General features: G+C 41.4%; 2 protein-coding genes across 7 annotated transcripts in view; one reads left to right on the forward strand and one right to left on the reverse strand.

Moving 5' to 3' along the window:
- On the forward strand, nt 1–20912 carry ANKRD42 (ankyrin repeat domain 42). Of its 5 annotated transcripts, XM_027884453.1 has the most exons (14): nt 1–125; nt 1727–1883; nt 2927–3090; nt 4637–4744; nt 5052–5171; nt 5750–5885; nt 8717–8917; nt 9880–10005; nt 11552–11657; nt 12266–12441; nt 12850–12976; nt 15565–15709; nt 18136–18266; nt 20611–20912. In XM_027884453.1, exons 2-13 carry the CDS (start codon nt 1865–1867, stop codon nt 18229–18231), a joined length of 1524 nt encoding a protein of 507 aa, XP_027740254.1. In that variant the 5' UTR covers nt 1–125; nt 1727–1864; the 3' UTR covers nt 18232–18266; nt 20611–20912. The 5 variants fall into 5 exon arrangements, with proteins under 5 accessions (XP_027740254.1, XP_027740255.1, XP_027740256.1 ...); XM_027884454.1 differs by lacking the exon at nt 20611–20912 and having other exon boundaries at nt 1727–1842; nt 18136–20085; XM_027884452.1 differs by lacking the exons at nt 1–125; nt 20611–20912 and adding an exon at nt 1284–1581 and having other exon boundaries at nt 18136–20085.
- The window catches only part of CCDC90B (coiled-coil domain containing 90B), a 9587-nt gene continuing 4499 nt past the window's right edge, over nt 20183–25270 (reverse strand). For both annotated transcript variants that reach the window (XM_027884457.1, XM_027884459.1), the window contains 6 exons: nt 23515–23616; nt 22844–22885; nt 22695–22766; nt 22559–22612; nt 21526–21640; nt 20183–20539 (listed from right to left, as the gene is read on the reverse strand). In XM_027884457.1, the coding sequence (XP_027740258.1) occupies nt 20484–20539; nt 21526–21640; nt 22559–22612; nt 22695–22766; nt 22844–22885; nt 23515–23616 (441 nt within the window). In that variant the 3' untranslated portion in view covers nt 20183–20483. The remainder of the gene's footprint in view (nt 20540–21525; nt 21641–22558; nt 22613–22694; nt 22767–22843; nt 22886–23514; nt 23617–25270) is intronic.

Raw genomic sequence — 25270 nt, forward strand, 5'->3', positions numbered from 1 at the left:
GCAGGGCGAGCCCGGGGGAAGCGCACGTGGTGCCCATAGCAACGCCGGGGCGGGGAGGAGGAGGAGGAGGGAGCGGCTCTCGGCCCTGTGCGCTGCGAGAGGCCGCTGTGCCCCCGCTCCGGCCGGTGAGACTGCTCCGGCCGCTCCTCCTCCCTCTCCTTCCCTTGCCCGGGGGGCGGGGGGCGGCCCCTGAGTGGCGCGGGGTGGGATGAGCTCGTCGGAGCCGCGGTCTCTGCGCTCGGGCTTCCCGGAGCTCCGCCGGGACACACACACCCCGTGCCGAGGATGCTCCGATATCCGCCAGAAGCGCAGGGAAAGGCGGGGAGCGGCGCTGGCCGGGCTCACCCGCACTGCCCCCGGCCTTCGCCCCGCCGGGCTGGGCCAAAGGCGAGCTGCGCGCCATTGTCCTTGTGCGGTACGGGACCGTCGCAACACCTAACGCTGCCTCTTTCCCCGGTTCTGAGCCGTATTCTTCTTCAGTTAATCTCTTTAATTGAATTTTGGGCAGGTGCTGATCTCCAAAGCGTTGGTTAATTTTTTTCCACAAAGTTTTCTCCTGGAACGTCAAATGTTTGATAACTTTTTTTTTTCTTTTTTTTTTTTTTTAAACAGAAGTTGCACTAAAATTGTGGAGCCTGCCGTTCACTTTGAAAATGAGTATGTTTTTTTTTACAGAACTGATGGTAACAGCTCTTTATTGAACTTCAGAGCCAGGGCTGCTGTCTTTGTCTTGTCTTAAGCAGCCGTGATCCACCCTGGGTATCTCTCTTCACGCAGCTGCAGGTCTCCAGAGGGAGAGGGGAGACAGTATTTCTTCTGCTGGTGGGCCTTGTTCGCTTTCTTCTGGATAAAAAACAAAACAAAGCAAAAAACCAAACAAAAACCCCAAAACAACAACAACAACAACAAACCCAAAACAAAAACAACAACAAAAAAAACCCACAAAAAAGATCTTGAAGTTGCTGCACTGTAACACTGTGTTAAACACATTAGTATTTTGCCAAGTAGTGTAATCAGCCAGGTCTGCCTGTGATTTAAAGTTGTATAATTGGGCTGCAATCTGTCTCTCACTTGCTATAATGAGAAATTACTCCCTTATGGGAAAATTATATCCTGGTGATACTGTTTCTTAAAAAAAAACCCAAACAAAACAAACAAAAAAAAAACCAACCAACAAACAAACAAACAAAAAACCCCCCAAAGAATAAAAAACCCAAACCAAACAACTCAAACAACAAAACATTCTTAACTATTATTCAGAAACATGAACTGGATGACCCCCCAAAGCTCTTTCCAGCCAGAATTATTCTGTGTTTCTGTGCTGCTGGTTTGTTCAGACAATGTTTTGAAGGATGGAGTCACAGTTTCTAAGTGAAGCAATGATGCAGCCTGCATCAGGGGAGCAGGGGAGTAGGGAGTAGAGTTATACGCATTCACAAGATTGATGGTGTGTTACAGCACATGCAGGGTGTGTTCCTGTCAGCCTGGAGTACTGAAACAGCTCTTCTTTCCTCTCTGTTGGAAACCCAAATCTGCCTGAGCACTACTATCACACTACAGACCACGTGAAAACAGGCACAGGTAAGCTGCGCAGGCTGCTTTTAATTGTATTTAGTGCTTTTTTATATATATTACAAACATGTTCCTGCAATGTCACATTTATATTATTTAATACTTTTTACATCAAATTGTGTAACAGTCTACTACTACCATTTCTTCTCCACAGGTGGAGAAGCTGAGACACTTAATAACTTAAGACCTGCAGTTTTATGCTTGCTTCACTTGCAAAACAGTAGCCCACCTCTTCAGGACTTCTAACAGCGTGAAATCTAATCACACAGTGTTAGTACGTTTTGGTACTGGAATGATGACTACTGCAGAAGGTGAATACTAATTGGTTTAGGTTCCTTTCATGCTTGGCTGTCTGAAGCTAGTCTCCCCAGTCATTAGATCTGCTTACATCTCACATTTCTATTTACAAGTTTTTGTCAAGATATCAAGATGTTGCCAGGGGGTTTGGATATGCAACTCCCATTGTTTCCAGTCATGTAGTTAATCAGTGGAAAAGCCTGAAGGGAGGAAGGACACAGGTTATTTGATGCCATGGCCTGGTGACAGAATTTTTTTTTTTACCCTACTGCTTCTACATTTAGAGTTTCATTCTGTGCCACTGAGGTCACTGAAAATGTTACTGACTTTGGTGGGAGCAAAATACCATACTGCTGAAAAGTGAGCTGTCTCAGAACAAAAGTGTAATTCTATCAAGAGAGCAACACAGGACAACTAAAATGTTGTATAAAGAACTGCCTTTAATTTGGACATCAGTTTATCCTGAAGATGATCTGTGTAGCTCAGTCAAGAGCAGTTACATAGTAAGCTCACTTGGTGAAGGCTCTGGTGCCCTCCAGTGTGATATGCCATGATGTGCTCAGTCCTTACACAGCCAGCAGCAGCATGTGGAGCATCTGGGAAGTGATGGCTGAGAGCTTGTTTGCCCAAGTGAGAAGCCTTCCTGGTGTTATATTTGTAAATGTGATTAATGAAAGAGTTTGTGATGCCCACCCACAGTTTAAGAATAGAGAGACAGTTTTGGGGTGGACCTGGCCTGGCACTTGCTAACATGAAGTATCTCTACCTCCTGCTCTTGCTGAGCTTCTTGTAATTTTTCTGCTGGGTTTTACTCTTGGGCCCTTTACTGGGGCTGGAAGGGCATGAGTGTCTCAGGTTTTGGCATATTGTTTTGTTCCTGACAAACAGCAGTGACTTAGGAATTCCATATGAATCTAAATCATATGTTACTCTGGGGATTTTAGTTGGTTTTGTGAAGCTGTCACACTGATGTTTCTTTGATTCCTCACTGATTACCTATCTCTTAAATGTTGCTGATTTAAGCAACTGACTAATGCTCTTTATTTTTCCTCACTAGTTGTCGAGAAGAAGCAAAATTATACTAGTGTACATGAAGCAGTAAAAGCTGGTGATGTAGAACAGCTTGCATTGATGATTGAAAGCGGAGCTGGTGTTAACGAGGTGGATGTAGTCCACAAATTCACACCCTTGCATTGTGCTGCCCACTCTGGAAGTCTGGAGGTAAAACATTACATTAGTGTTTATACACAGCCAGGTTTTTGTAAGTTCATATTTCCTTCTTTGGGAGAGGCTGGACACAACATTGCTGGCTTAGGTCAAACTGAATCAATAATCTCTGCCTGCTTTTCTCATTAAATATATTCATGTAGAGCAGAAGTACAGGATTTTAGATTTTCCTTTTTTTTTTCTGAAGCCCCAGGCATTTCACCTAATCAGCTTTGTCAGATTTTACTAAATCACTGATTTTCTTACTCAACAAAATGTGCCTTATGGCCTCCCTTCCATACTCATGACCTCCTTTTGTCCCTATTGTGTTTTTCTCTTCTCTTGAAGGACTTAAAAAATCCTACAGAATGTGTAAAATGTTCTGAAGGTGATTGAGACAGATGAAAAGTGACATGAAAACATGTTCATTCTGTTTACCAGCGTTCCATGCCTCATTCTCTATAGAAGTAGTCTTAATATATTTTATTTTAATAAATCAAAGTGTTAAATAATGATGAAGAAATCAGCAGGTGCTTGCATGAATGCTTTGAACTTCCAGAAAGGTTGAACTGCTGTATTCAACACGGCATTGTCCTTCTTCTTGCAGCCTCCGTGTTCCGTCTTCATCGCAATCTAACCTTGAATGTCATTCATGTCCCAAAGAAAAGTATGGAAAGTTCTTGCTAAACTCAAGAAATACTAAGTGCAGTGCTACTTCTGCAGTGTAGAGAAACTGTCAAGAAAATGCTAATCATCATTTTATCAGCCTCACAACCAGATTGCTTATCCCCCCTTTTCTGCCTCTATAAATTAGGTCTTTTTGCATTTGACTCTTCTACTTTGCAATTGATATATTAGACTTTTTTCAATTATCTGCCATCTATTTGTCTCTAACCTCCTTGGTAGAAATAGTGGAGGAACCAGAACTGAAGGATGGCCTGAAACAAAATAATAAATTATAATAATATATAATAAAAAGTTTTAACTGTCCCTCTAGCTGTCTCTGGATAGTCCATAAAGCCTTCCATTGCAAGCAATAGTACCTGCTGGACGAAGTGAGTAAAACAAAACTAGGCCATGGAAGAGTGAGAAGAGAGATGGGATTACGTACAGCTAAGGAGCCTAATAAATTAAATGAGGTTTTAAATTTAGTTCATGATATTTTGCCTACCAGCAATTTTAGCTGGAATTCGTGTGAGGATGTTTGCATTGTTTTTTCCAATGCTTTTACCTCAAGCCATGTGAATATTCTCACAGATTACATTTTAAATCAGGAAGAGTAAAATTAGGAAGCCATATTGTAAAATCAATGCTAGGGTCTGATTTAGTAGGCTATTTGCACATTTTGTACCCTTGGGTAAAACCTGGGAAGTGTAACTTACCTGTAACTTTCTAATGCACAAATATCTGGCTAAGGCATGCTCTGGGGTCTCATTTCCAAAGTGAAGTATTACAGTACTGTTTTGAAATGTAAAATTGACAGATAAATTCTAGTTAAAATGTGCCTCAGATATACGATATGAACAGCTAAATAAAAGCCACTTCGGTTTTGATTGAGCAGTGCCTTCACTGGTTGCTCTGGCATGGAGCTGACACAACTCATGTGACTGTCAGAGGCTGGACAGCGGCTCACCTGGCGGCCATCCGAGGGCAGGATGCCTGCATGCAGGTACATGTAAACGTTCACTCTCAAGCAAAAGTATGTAGGGCAGACCTTGATTTTGGACAAATTCATTATGAAGATCAGTTGAGGAAGCTCCTAAGGGAGCTATGAGTAGCTCATCTTGGTGTCTTGACATCTGGAATGAAGTCACTCATTATAAAACCAGTGCACTTATTTGCACTGTCTGTACAAACAGATTATTTTGTGCAATGCCAAAACCTTGAGATCAGCCCAGAGTTGTCCTGCTGATCACCATAACCCATCCAGTGTTTGCTTTTTCAGCTTGTGAACTTCTGCTTTGCATTTCTTTTAGGCTTTATTAATAAATGGAGCAAATGCAGAAGCTCGGGATGACCGTGGGTGCACGCCGGCACACTTGGCTGCAGCCCATGGGCAGTCCTACACTTTGCAGACCATACTGAGAAGTGGAGTGGTGAGACACTTCTACCTGCAGTGCCCTAGTGCAGAGAGAGGCTGGTAGCTTTTCCCAAACAAAACTCTCCCTAGCTTAAACTGAGATTTAGGATCAGTGTTGGTGAATTTATTTTTAGGGTAAATTTCCATTTTTAAAATGGTAATATACATTTAGGGAAATGATTCAAAAATCTAGAGATAATCAGTAATGTAAGTAAATCACATTCCACTGAGGATGTCTTTAAATGAAGATCAGGGGCTGGGGTGGTGTTAATTTTTTGCAGTTGTACAAATCTTCTATAGTAAAGGAGACAAAAACTTAAAAAAAAAAAATCCAGTTGCATATTTAAAGAATAATGACCAATGCAGATCATTATGATGATAAAATATCTCTAAAAATGCACCTTTTATAAGTGTATTAAGTAAAAGTGTGAGAAGTCTTGGAATGGGAACTGCATATATGGCATGAACTTTGAAAAATGCTATTTGATTTGATTTAAATAATATAACACAATGAACATCCAATTGCTATATATAAAATTTCTCGTGTGTCTAAGATTCAGAAGTGAATTAATTAACCTGCTGCTTTCATTTTAGAGTGTAAATGTTTCAGACAGGAATGACTGGAAACCTGTTCATTATGCTGCTTTTCATGGTCGTTTAGGGTGTTTGCAGCTTCTTGTTCGATGGGGAGCTTGTATCGATGATGTGGATAACAATGGAAACCTTCCAGGTATATCAGGATAAATTTTAAAGCCTTTGGTTTGCAGTTGTGGTGTGATGTGACAATTGAGCAAATTTTAAGTAATGCACAGCAGCAACATTTGCTGTTTGATTCCATGCAGTTAGCATAGATAGTCCATTTTCCTAATGAGGGGAGGATTTATAAAATCCGAAGTATTGTTCTATTGTTGACGGTATCCCATTCACCTCTTGGTGCTGCTGGCAAGGGTCAGAGCTCATGGGTGCTGCAGTAGGGAGCAGGATAAGCCTGGCTGAGATCACTGCATAGGGCAGCATCTCCTATGTGTGTGGTAAGCAGGTGTGCCAGTGGAGGTCACAGGAGAAGTGTGGGTGGAGCAGGAGGCAGTTTCAGCTGCTAAGTCCTCCTTTTTGAATTTATGCCAGACTTTAACAGCTGTGCCACTGTGATCAGGTTGTGGTGTGTTCATTCATCTTGATTTCTGGAATACTGGTCTTTCTCTGTTGTCTGTAATACGTTCGCTTTTCATAATCATAAGCGTATTCATTTTAGCACAAAAAAATGGGCGGTGTTTATTCCTTGCTCTTCACAGTTTCTCCAGTGTCCCTCTGCCTACCATGCCTCTGGCTCAATATCCTCTGTAAGCTGAATGGTATTGTTCCTGCCTTGGGTTCTCATCGCATCCTTTCCCTTTTAACATTTTCCTTCTTATGGTTTGTCACCTTATTTGTTGCAAAGAGAATGTTTTTTCTCTATAACTTGTATGAGGTTCTCGTTTTGAATCCCTTCTTAAAATTCTTTACCCTCTATTAAGCGCTACTTACCTAGGAAATGGAAAGCCATGTTCTGCTTTGCAAACCTGGGTCTCGTTAGAAGTTGTGAGGCTCCTGCATCTCAGCAGGAGATCTGGTGCATTAGCAAGAAGGGGTCATGATGTTAGGCACCCTGACGGCAGTGTAGAAGGCAGCTTTATTTGCATTTGGGAACACTTCCCCCATAACAGACTTCTGTGGAGAGATAGCAGATGACAGCCCAATTCTACTTAAATGCTCTGTATATACTGGTTAGTAGAAAATTGGTTATGTTGTATTTTGACATCCTACAGAAGCTTGATCTTCCAGCCTTTGTTCTATTTCATTTGATCATATTGTCATCCAAAGGAAAGAAAATGCTTTGGAACATGACTAGTAAAAGAGTTTTGCCTCAGCTTGTATAACAGTGAAGTGAACTTAAATCATCTTTACGTGCTTCAGCTTCAAGATTAGCTGAAGAGTGCTATGATTTTTATCAAGAGAATACTGAAAGAAATTTTCTGAGGTTGTAGTGCCAGACATCTAAAACTTAAAAACTGGCTGCCCTTTTTGCATGTGTGTGTTACAGCAGAGGTTCTAATTACCTTGGCTAATTTGCATGCTAATTTTTTTTAAGAAAAAAATCTTGTGGCTCATTCAACATACAGAATGGGCTGTGCTTATTAATTCAACATTTTGTTTTCTCTCTGTATTAATTTTTGGGCTACATCCATACTTCTTTTATTGCTCACTAGTCAAACCTATTATAAATATTTTTTGCATTCTTTTTTCACTTGTGGCTTTGAGAAGGGTGAGTAGCGTTAGCCTGACTTAATGAAAGGCAAGATGAAACACAGGGAGGTTGGGATACCAAAACCAACTAACCACTGCCTATTTATCATGCCTGAGACACGTTTTTTCCAAGTTCTTGGCACTAAGCTGCATGTTTTGATGTTACTGTGTTAACATCACAGTACCCTTTGACTTTAGTCTCAACTGCCGGTGCTCAGCACGACTGAGGGTGGGATGGCACAGTTTCATGTTGGGTACTGGCTACTAAGACACGTACAGGTTAAAAGCCACCTATGAAAAATTCCTTTATGTGTATTCCACAGCATTCCACTGAAACTGTGCAAAAAGACTTGAACAGAACACAGCTCTTTAATCTATTTTCCCCTTGCCATCTTTGCAGAAAAAGTCGAGCTTTTTTGATTGCTTTCTGCACAGGACAAACATCTGATAAAAATGTTTTGTCTCAAGAGGTGAAGTTTTATCCTGGAGATTTTAGGTATCTGAAAATGGATTCATAAGAGTTGAGTCAGTTTTTCACCAGCTGACTATTAATCAGTACTTGCCTTTAGCACTGTACCTCTTCTTTTCCCTTCTCCCTGTAACTCACTCACTGAATAAAATTCAGACAATGGGAAAAATGGCCGTGATTTCAGCGAAGCTCAGATTTTGAGCAATCATCCATTTAGAAATAACTAACTAAATAAATAACTTCATGGCTTGAGGGTCAGGTGAGGAATGCACCTTCAGATACTTTACCTGGTAAAGTGCATATCATTGTCTTCCTTTTTTAGCTGGGGTGACTGGGGATGTGATACAACTTGTTTGTAGTGGCACAGTAGCAGTGGGCATAAAGCAGAAAAGGCCTTAGTTACTAATCAAGGACACCACTTGCTGTCCCTCCATAATGAGTACCCCCAGGACAGCGAGGTCAGACAGCTGCTGAAGACTGAGATTTGTGTTCATGGGGAAGATGAGACCCCAGCAGTGCACTCTCTTAGCTAGAGTGTTGTTTTGTTTTCTGCAGTCAGCTCTGCCAGGGAAACTCCTTTGCAGATCCTGTCCTTGACACTGTCCTTCTACCTCCTTAGCATAGAGCTCACCTCTGTCCTGGGTAGGAGTAGAACATGCCCAATTGAACTGAGGCTGCTCTAACTTGTGCAGTGTTGGATGGCTCAAATGCTGGTGGATGATCCAGATCTAAGCAGTGGTGAGAGCACTGCTTTCTCCATAGGCAGCAGGGCTCTACTCTAATGCACTTTGTTTCACTTTGTGCTGTAGCCCACCTGGCAGCAGTGGAAGGTCATTTGCATTGCTTTAAGTTCTTGGTTGGGAAAATGGCCAGTGTCACACACACCCTGAAAGCCAGGAATGACCAAGGAGAGACTCCAAGGGACTTGGCTGAACGGTTCTATAAAGATAATATTCTGCAATATATTGATGGTATGGAAAAAGAGGGGGAGCATCCAGAGGCACAGGAAGGTGAGTATGGATCAAGATACAGTTAAAATAGACATTATATATAATTCTGTAGAAATGCTTGATTCTGAAAACTTGTATGAGCAGAAGTATAACATTCAAATGATCAATATAAGGAAGAACTTTTTAATGCTTACTACATTTACTGGTAGCTAAAGTCTGGGATACTCAGCGTGATTTTATAAATGTCTTAGGTTTATCCTTGATCACAGTGTTGCACTATGGATACCAAATTGCCTGTGTACTTTTTAGACTCCAGCAAAGATCCAGAAAATCTGTATAATTTTCATTGGTTTGCAGATTTGTCTGCACAGAATTTCTTACTTGCATTGAATAGCACCTTAGCCTGAAAATGTCCTGCTGAAATTAAGGTTACTTGCTAACTAGCAATACTATGGCAGTCAGATCAGCCAAAGGATGCAAATGTGGCAAGGTCTGTAAGGAGAACCCTCAGCAGAACACGGATATGAGAACTGCACCTTCACCTCTCTACTTCTGGGAACTTACTGTCCTTATCTGCTAGTCTTTTTTCATTATGCATAAAAGTATATTGTCCGTAGACCTTGTCTATAAAAGATAACTGGAAAAATCAAATTGTCTGTATGAATACGAGAAGTATAATAGTTTATATAATTGGAATTCAAAACAGGCAAATTACTCCAGTTACCACCAGTAGTACAATCTCAATCGTAAAACAAAGCTATACTTGTTACTTCAGGTCTGTGAAAATAATTTCTTAACTGTGTAAGATGCCTGCAGTTATAACCAAGACATGTTTAGTCAAGTCTGTGGTGAACACTGCTAGTTACACAGCTGCGTTTTGCCAATTAAGGTGCACAACCTCGTTAAATACAAGGCATCCATACGTAAGTTGCTATGAGAGAGGCCAGCTGTGAGAGACAAATACCAGCACGTTTAGTAGAATTACTGGCATCTGTTTGGAAACATGTGCATTTCATTTTCAGTTTTAGCTTTCCCAGCTCATGACGCCGCTTTCAAAGGGGACTTGTTAGGGCTTAGAAGATTAGTGAGAAGTGGAGTAATCAATATCAATGAGCGGGATGATAAGGGATACACTCTCATGCACAAAGGTCAGTAATTGCTATCTGTGTTTCAGCTTGTTACTGTTTGTTGCTGACGGGTTTACTTTGTTTTTCAAGTGGCTGCTCATCAGATGAACTTCATGAAAAACAGCATCTCATTTCCTGAGGGCTCAGAAGTGCAACCCCGAAAAACATATTTTGTGATGTATACGTGTGCGTAGGTGTCACTTTAAAGACAAAATAACCAAGCTGGAGTCAAGAAAAAAAGTTTAGAATAGGGAGATATCAACATCTAAAAGGAAAACTAAATAGTGGTTTTTTTTTGTTTAGTTTAGTTTAGTGTTTTGTTTGGGGGTTTTATTATTTTTTTTTTTTTAATCAGGCAAGATGTGGCTTTTAGAAACATCTATCTGGTTAGGTATAAGAATGGTCTGTATTGTGGCCTGGGCCTTTATTTAGTGAACATAGCAGTACTGTGGGGGTGTTTTGTAAAAACCACAACAAAGTAATTTGGTTAATTTCTGGTATCTAACACCTTGACATGTAGTGGTGTGCTAGCACTACAAAAAAATAGTCCTCTTGTGTTTGGGGGTTTTGTAGTGATGTCTGAAAGAGAAAAATGGGAGAGGAAAGAAATAGGGAGGCATTTTTGCAATATGCTTTTACCGCTTTTTCCCACATTTGTTTCTGACTGGATATAATGATAGAATTTTTGAAAACATAATTGAAGTTCTCATGAAAAAAGAGATATGTAGTGATTTTAAAATATTTTCTACATTTTTTCCCTCTTTCTTTTCTTGGAATGGTGCTAACCTACAATTGTTTCATCCCCAGAGTTTACATCCTGATATTGTAATTTCATTTCCCTATCTCAGTAAGAAGACAAATATAACAAATATCCAAAAGGGAATGCTGTCAAGAAATGAATTTACTCCTCCTTGAGAAAAATAGTGTACAGTTTTAACTAGACTTGCCAAATATCGTCTTCCATATGTGAAACATCATTCCTGGCACCCCCTGGTATGAGCAGTGGCCATGCCAGATCTTATGACCAGGCTCGTGTGAGGCTGCTGCTGAGAAGTGTTGCCTTGAGTGTCTGCCCTAAGAAATGATGCACCTACAGCTCCAGCAGAAAGCCCTGCTGCTCTCCTCCACGAGACAGCTCTGCACACCACAGGATGGGGCAACCAGCTGTGTCTGGTACATGGGAGCCTAAAGCCAGGGAGAGGTGACAGTACTTTGCTGCCAAACTATGACACACAGGCCTTACTGCACGAGAGTGTGAGGCAGCAGTGATTTGTGTGTCTCATGCTCAGCACATGGAACTGGGCAAGTTTAGTTTAACTTGTGTCCAGGAAGAAGAGCTGCCAGTACATTTCTGGAACTAGAAAGAGTCACCAAACCACACTTCCCCAAAACTGTGTGTACCCGTGTGATTTGAGCATCTTGACACAGTCGCTTAAATAGTATCTCCCCTATTGTGTCTTAGTGAACCCAACCTCTGGAATGTCAAAAAGTGACAAGAGGAGGACATTTTAGGTTCGAAACCCTGCAGTTGTATATAACTGACTTGTGTGCACCTTTCTTCCTTTAGCTGCTGAACAGGGGCATATCCATTGCTTACAGTGGTTGATTGAAATGGGAGCTGACTGTGACATTACAAATGATGCTGGAGAGACTCCAAAGGATGTAGCCAAGAGGTAGCAGTACATATCCTGTAGCTCTGACATTTATTTACCTACTATTTGTATATCAATATCATGTCAGCTTTGTTGGAATTAATCCTGATTTTCAGTGATGGAGAAAGAACAGATCGGGCCCATGAATTCCAGCTCTGAGAAATAAGCAAAGCTGTAATGTAGCTATGAAAGGTTTTCATTTTCCCTTATTTTATTTTAATTTCCTTTTCAGCAAGGTCAAACATAAAAAAGGAAAAATAGCTGATCTGAAAAAGGAGAGTTGTGAGCCAGTACGGTCACAGTTTGCTGTACAAAGTTATTAAGAAGTAGTGGAGGCCAGATGATTTTTGCATTAATAAAAATAATGCAGTTTATGATGAGATTCAATTAAGAAATCCTGCAAAGGGAAAAGATACTTCTGATGTAGGAGCCATAAGATTCCACTGAGGCAGAGCTCACACCATAAGAATATTGCAAAAAGCAGATGGATAGCTGCTCATAGTGTGTGTCCCAGTGCTTCCTTTAATCCTGATAAATGGGAACATGGACAGTTTCAGAGAGTTTCTATCATATGTGTTTTTCCAGATGATGGGGATATTTCAGCGTAGGTTTAACTGTTCTCTGTGCAGATGTGCCCATCTGGCAGCTGTGGAACTTTTGATACCAAGGACTGGAGATAGTAACTCTAGTGATGAAGAACTAGATGCAAACAACATAAAGTTTTTTGAAAGACATGGTGTGGAAGGGAGTACAGATAGCAAAGAAGATCTAACCCTGGATAAAGCAGAGAAAAAGAACGCACGCAGTAAGCACTGTATTCCTATCATTCCTTGTTTGAAAAATTTGGTATGAAGACATTATAGTTTTAGTTGCACAGTTCCTGCTAACTGCTGGGACCTTTCTCTTGTAAGGTGAGATAGTTGACAGGATATCTGTACCACTGGGTATTCAAACAAATTGTGAAAAATTAGAAAACATAGCAGAGAGCAATTAGAACATAATTGTTACACCATTTTAATCCGTGTTGGAAACTATATTGGATTGCTACTTGTTTTTGAGATCTCTTTGCATTGTGGGTGTCTGCTGTAGCTCAGTATTTGCTGAGCAGTGTGATTTCTGCTCTGTGTTTGTGAGACTGTTTTCCAGACTATTGAATTCCATCATGACTGTCTTGTCCATGCATTTTACCTACCTGGAGAACTCTGTCTTACAGTGAGAGCCTATCACAAGATTCAAGAACTTCAGCAACTTCTAGAAATTGCCTACAGCAACTACAGACAGCTGGGAGGAATAACTGAAGAGGAGAGGAAGGTGAAAAGAGAAGAAAGGAAAGTCGAGAAGTAAGGTCACTTTGCCCTCCTAATGTTTAACTTTGTGGGGCCCATTTTAAAGCCTTTTTTAAGGTTGACAGACACTCAGATTTGCCTTGGCCAGTCTATCTTTTCCAGTTGCCAACTTTAACCAGGTCAAAAAGAAATGGACTGCAGCAATTTGACCATTTCTAAACTTCTACAACCAGCTCTACAGAAGTGCTTGATAGGTCCACGCTTCTTAGGCAAGATCATCTATTCAGCCTTCAGGTTTTCCTGTGGTATATGTGCAGTAGGTCTGATAAGTCCTGGCTGTTTTGTTTCCACTGAGGATGCCAAAGATGTGTATGCACTGTAATAAATCTGAAAAAAGACATTAATTAATCTTAGCATGGCTTGGATGAAAGTGCATATACAGCAGAAATTATTCAGTGACCTGCTACATTTCTGTGTCAAGGGCAACATATTTCTATGCTCAGGAAAGCATTAGCTTGTATACAGACCACAGGAAGAAAAGAATTATCAGCAAACCTGCTCTTACCTGTAAAGCACTATTCATAATGTCTGTCTAATTCTCTGTCTCCATTAAATCAAAAGGTTCTCTTAGGCAGGTCAGGTGATTTGATGGGCAGACTGCATTTCAAAGAAAAGTCCTTTTGTCTATCAAAGATTTAGAGCTTAAATAATAATGCAGCGTCCAAAGACAGGCCTGTCTCCACCTCTACCTGTCAAAGATTTGGTTACCCAGAGATCTCAGTAGTTATCTCTGTAGATAACCACCTCCATAATGTGTTTGGACCACCCCAAATCACTGTCTTTATTTGGTTACTGAGAGGAGACCCCAGAGGGCTTGTATGCCATCAAGAAGGCAGCAGACTTACCAGTCTGTGTAGATCTGGAGCAGGTAATAGGTGTCACAGATTGCCAGTAAGTAGTTTGTTTTACAGCCATATCTTAGTCAAGAAACTGAGACAAGATTTCTTTTGGTTCCAAGTCACCCTTTGACTCAGCCCAGGCTGGAAGTCCATCTTTGTTAACTTGATAAGTCTGCAATAGCTAACAGATACCTGCATCTCAGTTAGGGACCTTGAGCTCCTTTTTAGACTTCTTGGAGAGACGTAGGCACATGTATTTCAGGATGTGATTCATCACTTCTAGGAGTGTCTCTCCCGGCTTCAAAGGAGGAGGGTGACCAGCTGAGGTGTTGATGCCTATGTTGGAGAAATCTGTTTTTGATGATGGATACATTAGCATTCATTTTGGATAGAGCAGTGCCTGTTAGAGGGCTCTGATGAGGCTCTACAAGGGGCATTGCTTTCTGTGGCATGGGTGGCTAAACTAGAAAAACTGTGAGGCTCTGAAGAGTCTTTCTCACCTGTGGAAGCTGGAAAGCATCCCTAGGCCAAAACTATCCTTTTCAAATGGAAATAGTGCTTCTCAGCCTACTCACCTACCCTTCTCAGAGTACCTATCTGTAGATAAACTCCAAGATGCTTGTATCATAGGGCAGAAAACCTATTATTTAAAAATATTTAATGACAACACCATTTTGCTAGATTAAAAGCAGAAGTTGCTACTTGGGAAGGCCACTGTAACAGATTTTGAAGATTTCTGCTTTAGTCCATGTTTTCTGGACTTTCTTTAACCAGACTGCATTGCATGGAGAAAATTGCCACCACGTATGTGCCACACAGTTTTGGAGCTGCGCCTCTTTAATCTGAAGCATGCAAGAAGTTGGCAGTCCCCTGAACACTGAGCACAGGCCACTCTGGCGGTGTCTGTAAGGCTGGTTGGTATCTTTGGGCCCCATGAATCAGGAATTCTTCGCTCCGGGAAATGCCTTAGCTCTTGATGAGAGCTTTCCTGCCATGCTGTTTGAATCCATAGGGCAGATGTCTCCCTTTTCCTTTTACTGATCTTCCATCTTTGTAGTTGGGCTAATTCATCCTGATGTAAGAGAGAGCCAGCTCAATTCCAGATGACTCAGTTGCTGAAGTCAATAGCTGTTATAATAAGAATATATGTGAATCATGTCTCAGCTAAACAGTCTGAGGAATCTCAAGTAATTAGGAGCCGTTGTGGGTGTGACCAGTGAGATCTTGTGCAACTGTGCATAAACCAGTGCCTCAGTTTCCCTTGAGAAAGGGTCATACTCAAGGTTATTTGAGTATTCCTCATCCGTGCCTAAGCCAATCAATAGGAAGGATGTAGTGCTGTCAGTTGTAGATGAAGAAGCTGCCCCTGACCCTTCCAGAATCCCAGCCTTACGCTTTTTCTCTATTTCGTAATAACTTAGCTGCTCCTCGGGCACTTCTTCCTCTCCCACAGCTGGAGATGGACCCGATCACAGGCTGCCCGAGCGCTGGGCTCGGTGTGTGGGCAGACGTCTCCATCTCGTGGTCAAATTGCGCTGAGCACAGCTGGCAGCAGAGAGGGAAAAGCTGCTCTTTGGAGCTGCTACAAAGGGTCTGGAGCCAGGAGCACAGCTGGTGTGAGGAGTACTGCACTGCTTTCTGCCTGACTAACCTGCTCCCGGGCAAAGGCACAGGACCACGTGGAGTAGCCAGGGCAGGTTTGGATGTACTTCATGCTCTGCTTGTCTCCTTTGCTTTTGACAGGGCTGTGAGGGAGCTGGAGGCCCAGCTGGAGTATGAGCGAGTCAGACGGGAGAAGCTGGAGAGCCAGCTGGATGACTACCGTGCTGAGATAAGCCACCTTAAGGAGAGCCTGGAGAAAACCTCCATCCCCCCTGCTGTCCCTGTGGTGAGTGCCACACTCCCCTGGTGCGTGGGATAGAGCCTGTAGGTTGTGCATATTTGTTCCTTCTAAGATTCCCAGGCATGGTGCTAGGAAACACTAGAGAAAACGTGCTAGCAGCTTTTAGCTTAGGACATGGAAGTAAGCAGGAGCCTTTGTCTGTCCTAACAGTGTCTCTGCTGTGAAAGGATATCAGTTTCTCTTTGTATCCTGGCACAGAAGCACCAATATCCTGCATTATAACAAAAGGAGTGTACTGATCCCTGAGTACTTCCACATGCATATACAGTGACTGGCAGTTCCTCTTGGCTGGTACCTGGTATCTGGCACTGGTCTGGTGCCTCAGGAGAGGTGTCATCACCTAAAGCCAGTGCCCAGCCTGTGGGTTGAGAGATCATAACCATGGGCCCCCAGAGGGAGACAAAGAAAATAACAGGGTCTCACTTCAAAGATGGTTTAACGTCACATTCTGGAGTCATCCAGGCATCCTGAGTGAGAGTCCAGGATCTCATAGAAAGTTTGTGCAGAGAATTCAATCTGTTTAGGAAAGGAAAAATATGTGTAGCATGGGAAGTTCTCAGACAGAAAGGCTCCATTTTGAATTAAATATTAAGGCCTTTTTATATCATAGAGACATAAGAGGGAAGAGGACACCACTACTGCAAACCGCCAGTAGATGCTGATGTTTCCATTTCTAATTTTTTACTTTTGACCAGCATAGATTGTATAGCTAATAGATGATGAGGTTTCTATTATTTCAGACCATTTTTTGTTACCCAGACTATTTTCCACCTTTTCAGTCAATTGCTTCTACAGTGCCTTGTTTTTGCGCTTATTGGTGGTATCTTGGTATGGCTCTGAATTCCAGGTACCGCAGCTGTACTTCGACGAGGCCAGCTGCACTTTTCAAGGATGCTTCTGGTTCTCAGCCTCACAATTCCCTGGCTGGCAGATATTTTCTTTGTCAGCATTTTTCAGCTGGTGTTTTTGTTCCTGGTAATTTTCCCCTTCTAACCAGGTCGCCTTTCTGGCTGCTCACATTAGGTGTCAACCTGGTGTTTCAGCCCCCACCTCCTGGCTTGCAGGTTTTGTAGCAATTGCAGCTCATACTTCAGGATATTTATTTTGCTTCAAAACTCCTTCAAAACAGGTTTGTTTTCCTCTCTTTTACACCAGACTGGGAAGTGAGCTGATGGAGGACTGTAGTACAGGACTTTATTGATGTGTGCAGTGGCTGATTGCAGAGAGTGTTCTTGTGTGCCATCTGTTATCATCCCAGTTATCCAGCCCTCTCACAGCAAAGAATATACAGACAGATATGAATTATTGGTTGGCTTAGCAGGCAACCACAGAAAAACTGTTGCTTTTCAAAAAATGAAATATTGAGGATAGATCAGAAGTTCACATGCTAATTTTGGGGACAGGCGAGCTGGCATTTCAGATCTATCACTGCCAATATAACTCTCAAAAACTGATGTGACAGTCGAAATCCTATTTTTCAGGTTTTTACCATCCAGTCGTCAGCCTTGGATGAAGTGCCTAAATTACTTCTCCTGTGGGTGTGGAGACTGGTGTGCAGTAATCCTGTTGGTTCTTCTAAGGAAAAGATGCCAGTGGAAAAGGCACTTAGCAGGGCTATTCTTGGAGCTTCACTTAACTTCCCTGGCCATTGCACTGCCTTGTCTGTGTAACTGCTTGTATGGCTCTGCTATATCCAGGATAAAAGTCAGGCAAGAACTCATCACTGGCAACATGGGCAACTCAGATTTAACTCCTTCGTCTGCCTTAGAGGAGTCAAGAACACCCATCCTGGAGGAGTGTTCTAAGCAGCCCAACATCTGCTCTTGTGAGATGGAGCCATACTCATTCCCCTGTGGGCAGCTGTACAGTGTGACCACTGTATTTCAGTATTCAGTGGTCCAGAGGGAGTGAGTCAGACAAAAGAGCTTTTTAAGTGGATTATTAGGGTTCATGGAAAAGGACAGGAATTTTCATCTCAAGAATTTTAATCCTGTTGTCATCATCTGACCCCAGGCTAATAACAGCTTGCTTTAAGACATGATTCATGATACTTCCCTGGCAGGTTTAAAAATCTAGAACAACTATGGCATCGAGTGCCCCATTCCTAGGGTGGAAGAGTGGCTGTAGTTGTTTGTACCCACAGCAGTCTGAAAAAGTCGAGCTGAGCTTTAGGTTTACTGGCTGGGACTGGGGACAACTACCATGACAGCTTTATTTTCAAGAACTGCTCTGAGTGACTGCTACAGCCAAGGGGCCTTCAACTTACACTGCTGTGCTGCCATGCCATGCCCTGGGACCATGCTCTGCCCCCAGCTTCAGTCTGAACACAGCATTCTGTGGTTACTCATAGCCATAGATTTTAAATCCTCTCAGTGATTGCTGTTTAATGGCTGAAATATCCTTTGTTTCAGGAAGCTGAGACAATTGCCAAGTCTTGCAAAGACAAAAAGAAAATCAAGAAGCAGCCAGCCTGCAGCCCAGGAGGAGTCTTTGTGAGGCTACGTTGAAATGACCCTCCAAGGAGGGGCAGGAGACTGCAAAGGTAGAAAGGCAATATTCCAGACAACGCCAAGTGTTTGCATGGTCCAGCAAAGCACAGATGAGTTGTGCTTCTCTGCCTTTCACTGAACTGTGGTTTTAGTTTTCTGGTGCAGCAGCAGAAAACGTGGTTTAGCAAAAGCTGTGCAAATTATAAACTGACATTTCAAGAGTTAACAGCAGCAATGTCATAGGCCCTCACAGTTCCGAGGGAAGTACCTCTGTCTCCTGGTATATTTTGTACTGTGACCTTAGAAAGGAAAAAGTGTACATCACCTCCTAGAATATTCAGATAGGACCTTCAGTGTGGAAGTAGAATACAGTCTCCAGAAGAATTACTTCTCAGCTGCTGACAGGTACCGGGCACTTTGATTTTCATCTTCGAGTCATTCTGAAAGAAGCCAGGAAGTGACTCCTTTGTGAGGTGCCAGATGAACTGCAGCAGCAGCAGGCCTCTGACTCAGGGCTGAAGAGTTTATTAGGGTATGTGCCACGCCATGGTTAGAAATGGCAACCCTGACCTCTCCTCCATACCTAAAAAACATTTAATGACTACACATAAAAATTTTTTTCTCTCATCTGCGTGCTATTGTGAAGTTATTTTCCCTTTGGAAAGCCTCATTTTCAGATTTTTTTTTTTAGTGCTCAAGTCCTGATATGTCCTCTCCTTAAGTACCAAAGAAAACAATCTCAGAATATCAGAGGTACTGAAAAATAAAAATCAATGTTTTTGTGTGCACAGTGAAGGAAAGGCACACTAACAGCATAAGCCTTGTATCGGAATTAAGAGAAGAAATTCAGTCTCAAGAGCCCCTTCAGGGTTGTGAGATGTTGGTGAGAAGATGCAATAGATGAGCTCTTTCCTACCTCACCACTGGTGCTAACCTTTGATATAGGAACACTCAGATAGTCAGATGGCAAATATAAGAAATTAATTTTATTTTCTTGAATGAAGATGATAAATAATTTAATGCACAGAATATAAGAATTAGCAGAATACCAGCAAGTTCAACTGTAAACAGAATAAAACTACAATAAAAAAATTGCCAGTACTCACTACTCCATAGTCCTAAACCCATAAAGGGCCTATTCTTATTTCAAGGTTAATCCAGAAGGACTATTTAAAAATTATTATTTTACTACAAGAATCAAACCAAGCATATGCATTTGTACTTGAGATGTGACTGCTTCAGTTTTGAAGGTATTCACCTGCTATGTTGCATCTCTGCAACAAAAGTTTTCAAGTCCTTGCAGAAGGTAGATGGGTCAGGAGGGTCAGTGTGTCAGGATTACAGAACAGTCCCAAGGAGTGTGGAGATGGGAAGAGGAGGACTATCACCACCACCACACTGGCACCAATGGGATGCTGAGTATTTCCATGTTACAAGCCACATACTATGCCCAGAAAATAGGTGTGGGTTCATTAGAAATACTCTGCACTACCTGAAGGGGGGAAATTAAGAGTACTTATCTACCCTGGGGCTGTACATGGTTGCTCAGAGTGGAGGCATTTCCCTTTGGAAAGAGAGAGAAGTTCCCCCATCCTGTTGACTTCTGGGTTTACGGAAATTGCAAGAGATACTAAAAAAAATAAATTTGTGGAGACATTTTAGTTGTACATAAGATTTTAACTTTATGTAAACCAGTTTTCAAGAAAAAAAGGGGTTTTTCAGTAAAGGCCGTGGAGTGTGTTTTTATATATGTAGATAAAAACCCCAAAGGACCAGGTTTCAATCCATCAGAAAAGTGAGGAACAGACTGAAGACAAAAATCCAGAACCTATGCTTAAGATTATTATACTTAGATCAGAGAAGATATCCTGGAATCTGACCAGGAACACTAATTTGAGAACTGTATTTTCATTTCAAGGGCATATAAAATGTTTAATATTTCCATTTTAAGAGGAGCTGAGAGTGAGAATGTTGGAAAACCAAATTTAATTCTAAAAAATATTAGGAAACACTTTGTGGTATAGGATAAGAAATACTTTGAAATAAATACATTATTGAACAAGAGACAACAAAATATTACTATCTGGCTACTTTCCCCCAATTTTTTTCATCTTTAGTGTTACATATTCAGAAAACATTTTTCTTATACGGTAAGAATATCAAATCAAAAGGTACAAAGGTTGTCTACAGTGCAAACATGATCATCAAACTACTGCTGGTCTGGGTGGTCTTTTCTCTGTCTGTATTAGATGCAGTCATTCCATTCAGATCTACTTCCAGAACCTGTAAAATCCCAGTGCTATTGCCAGGCAAGTGAACACTGAAGCTGTTAAAACAAACAAACAAAGAAAGGAAGTAATTAGCTGAATGCCGAAATGTATCACTTTATACGTACAGGAAATCAGCTGCAAACAGATGGAAGAAAATGGTAATGACTTTAGAGAAGAGCCTCTTAAACTTCCTGAATTGCTGCAGGCGTGACAGAGCAATTTGAGAAGACAGTGGCTTGCCTTAGATGTCATACCCTGCACAGCAGCGCTGTGCTGGTGAGATGGGGGGCCGAATTCAGCAGCCCGAGGTACCGTGTTTGCAGGGACACATCCGAACAGCTACACTGGATACTCAGTGCACCACAGGCTACAGGAACTTTTACTACTGGAAGCTGTGTTACAGGAGATGCTGTACCAGGTCTTGCATTAGATGTGGTTATGATGATTTTCCACTGAACCAAATGACAATGAACTGATGCTACAGGTATCTGACACAACACTGGGATATCCAGGCAGCATCCCTGACAAGTTGTCTTTCAGATTTGTTATGCTGCTGCTTCAATTAGTGTCAGAATAAAGCTAATTGCACTTCCCTTTGAATTTATTCTCACTTCCAAATATACTGCATTACTCTCTTTTTACCCAGCTCCAACACAATAAAAACTTCGGTGGTTATGTATATATTGAGAAGACAATCTCAAATAAGACTGAGATTTATTCTGCTTGGCAGGGGAAAGTACAAGTGCTGCCACACTGAACTGTATGTCTGTGGAGACTGAATGGGAAGCAGAACTGATCACTCTCAGACCAGTCCCAAATGGCAGCAAACTTTTAGGGTAACCCAGACGACCTCAGAACTTCTTTAGCAACTCTGCCATGTTCTGCGTTCTGTGTCACACTTTTTCCAGCTGGGGGGAGATTTCCCCCCGCCCAATCCCAGTTGTCTGCTCCTACTACTGACTTCTTTCAGCATATACTCCTGAATAAAATGTTTTACATCCAAGATACAGGGCTGGCACTCACCTCCTTGCCTATCACGTACCTGCCAGATAACGTATGGTATCAAGTTTATTAGATTCCATGAGTGTTTTTAAGGAAGCTATTTCAGTGTCAATTTTATTACTGATTTCTGAGATAACGCTGTTGGTACTTGAATCCTGAAACATTAAAAGATAGCATATAATGACAATGGTGTTTAACCCTTTAGCTTTGCAAAGCTGAACTAAAATACTCTGTTACTAGCAACAAGAAATGAATTTCCAACCTATCACTGAAGTAAAACATTACTAACTGCTACGAGACCTTAGAAGACACGGAACACCATTTAATCCAATCCAAGAAGAATACTGAAGTGACAGAAAGAGAGAAAACTCTGATGATCACACAAGCACAGAATGGTTTGGGTTGGAAGGGGCCTTAAGGACCATCTAGTTCCAACTCCCCTGCCATGGGCAGGGACGTTTTCCACCAGACCAGGTTGCTCAGAACTCCATCCAGCCTGGCCTTGAATGCTTCCAGTGACAGGGAGTCCACAACCCCTCTGGGCAACCTCTGCACTGTCTCACCACCCTCATGATACAGACTTTTATCGGATATGCCAGTGCATCCTAAAGGAGACACTCTACAGCACATTATTCCTACATTTTTGAAAAACAAAGGTTTAAGCATTCACAAGCCATATCCCAAAAAAGAAGGAGATGCTGAAGATGGGACAAGTCCCTCTCAGTCTTTTAGACTTTGGTGCCATCTAGCAGCTTTTGAGGACCTCCAGCCCCTGAAATGCTTGGCTGCAGGCACCTGGACCATCCCTCTGGTACGGCATGACAGCACACGTCCCACCCGTAACAGCCTGCAACAAGGTACTTGGGAGGCGAGGGAAAAGACTTGCATGCCTCCCTCTGATGACTGGTGTTCATCTCTAAGGCAAGAAACACCTGCAACAGCCATGAGTGATACAGCCCAGACTCTTGCTTAACCATATCCAAAACCCTATTAACTTCCACGAAAGTTTGTACGTAAAATGCAATGTGTAACTGTATCCTGATGACTACAAATCAGCTTTATTCAATACTTACTTTTTTATGAAACTCTGTAGTTGCTTCCATCAGTTTCCTCTCCTGATCTGTAAACTGTGGATGGAAGGTAAATTGTAAGTGTAGTAACAGACACATGACACAGAACTGGTAAGGGCATCTTTGCAGACCAGCTTACCATATCTGTCACCCTGCTCCTCTCCAGGTTTATGTCCAGCTTGCTGTCAGCTCGGATTTTACCAGTTTCATTCTTTAAAAAAATAAAGATTATGAAAATAACTATTTACTTTCCCTAATAGGGGCGTGTAGGTACTGCTATTTACTTACCATTAGCTGCTGTTTAACTTGATCTAATTCAATTTTCATTTTCTAAGTGCAGAGGAGAGAAAAAAAAAGATTTTACAAATTCAGGAAGCTGCTAACCAAATCAGTCATGTAACTCTTACCACTGCATGCATGCAATTATTCTTCCCTAATTTTTCTCCCGATGGGGCAATTTTTTCTTGATTAAATATCCTCAATAATGTGTTCAATTGTACAGCCACATATAATCTGCTGACAATTTGGCTCAAAATAAAGAGATTATTTTCTAAAAATTATGATCTTGTTATTCTGAGACTAAAGACAGCAGAAAAATACCAAAATGCTATCAAGTAAAAGCAAAATGTATCTCAATCACCAGCTTAATTAAATTGTTTCAAAGAAACGGCTGACTCTTCCCTCTGCAATATATGTTTAAAGGCCACAAACTACCAGAATTACCTTTAAATAAAATTACAAAAGATGACTGTAAGACCTGTAGATTTTTTTTTCCTTACAGAAAACCAGAGCAAGTCTTATGTGAAATATATTTTTATGTGATCTCAGAAATTGTAATCTATAAACTCTTCAACACTGATGGAAGTATCCAGACTTATTTTTACATTCATATTTTGTTCCACAAAAATGTACAACATATATTGCAATTAAACTCCTTAATGAAAAATATGTAATAGTACCTCATTCTCTGCTCTCAAGTTTGCAAATTCACTTTTCTCCAGGATGACCATATCTTTTCGAATGGAGTCCAAATGTGCCATTATCTGCTGTAAAGTTATTTCCTTTGGAAGAATAAAATATGCCACTGATTATGTTGCACACTTTCTGGCAAGTCAAGGAAAGATTTTTAGGTCCAAAATGATGAAATTAGCTACTCCAAAGCACAAAAGTGGGGAGCATCTCCAACAAGGAAGTGGCAGAAACAGAATTTTATAGCTGCAATTTGTTTGGAAGACTTGAAAGGTTTGCCTTTTGTGCTCTTTCTGTTGCTTTAATGCACCAGCTTTGAATTTAAGAGAAAAGGCCAGAGGTATTAGTCCAAGTAGTTATGAAATAAAATATATGTGTAACTACGGATTAGTCCTTTAGTCTCTTCCATTTTCAGTGAATGTTCAGTAGCTTCAGAAGCATTAATTTTTGGTTTGAATATTCCTAATAAGCACTTCCACTTCTTGCCCACAAAATCATCAAAAGCCCAAGTCTTACTGATACAAGTATCACACCATCCTCTCCACAGTGAAGTCACACACATGTAAAAACGCTGCTTAAAGAGCACTGAAAAAAGTCTTCCTGGGGTTTGAACTAACAAGTTCAGAAATTAAAGAGGAAAAAAACCCCAGAAAATAAAGGAAGAAATGCAGTACTTTAAAATCTTGAAATCTCCTTCAGCCATCATTAGGAAGGTACCCTATTATTTATAGAAATGTCATAATGACAATGACATATCTCTGTGGGATTCTACTTTTAAAGCTGAGAGCCAGCAAAATGAAGAGCTCTCACTCAGACTACAAACCAACAGTATTTCTCAGATTTTGCACTGAATTAAATTCAATAAAATATACCCTGACCAAACTTCCACTGAAGTCTGACTACTTTGTTTTACACAATGATATTGTTACAACTCCTGGGAAAACTTCAGCAGCATGGCTGGCCACAGCCACTGGAGTGTCTGGTTTGGTTTTGACCTGTGGCAGCTCTGCCTCCCTGACAGTTTGTGTGAAAGCACAGGGCCAGGGCTGTCCCACCAGATGGGGTGGACAGAGCCACCTTGATTTAGGAGGCAGAGGTTTTAGCCACCTGGACGTAGTCTGTGCTGTGTCATGTGCCCTTGGGGACACCAGGTGGGCTCTGAATGACTCAGTTGTTGGTATAAACCTGGCAGTCTGTGCTGGCCAGGTCAGCACCTTGGTCTGTATTCCAGCAAAGGGAGTTTTTCTTGTAGGGTAGACATCTGGGCTGGATAACAAAGCTCTGATGCACAGTGATGGTGTTAATAATTACTCAGGAAGGCTGTGCAAGCTGAAATCACGTGCCATTCTTCTTCAATTACTTAATGCAATTAAGCATTCACTGCTATTTTATTTAATCTGCCAAACCTTTCTTCCAACAGATTTTTATCTCAAAGGCATTTATTTCTCATAAAAGTTGTTTAAATTTTTTTTCTTCCTCTAAATCTCAGAAGAAGACAAGAACTTCTGTCTCTTTATTTTTTTCCCCTCAAAATGGAAACATTTCTTTTTGGAAATCCTATTATATGCAAAGTCAGTCAGTAACCCAGATATAATTTGCATGGAATTGTGTTAGGCAGAAGCATTGATTTTTATTGTGTAGTCAGTGTTGAGACTGAATATTTCAAGATGGGATGAGGCTCCTCGGAGTAAATACAACCAAAGTTTTCCTAGGAATTGAAAAAACTTCATTGTGTTCAACGAAGCA

Source organism: Empidonax traillii, unplaced genomic scaffold (assembly GCF_003031625.1).
Source record: "Empidonax traillii isolate 1590-97213 ecotype Southwest subspecies unplaced genomic scaffold, ASM303162v1 scaffold146:size911690, whole genome shotgun sequence".
NCBI classification, from domain to species: Eukaryota; Metazoa; Chordata; class Aves; order Passeriformes; family Tyrannidae; genus Empidonax; species Empidonax traillii.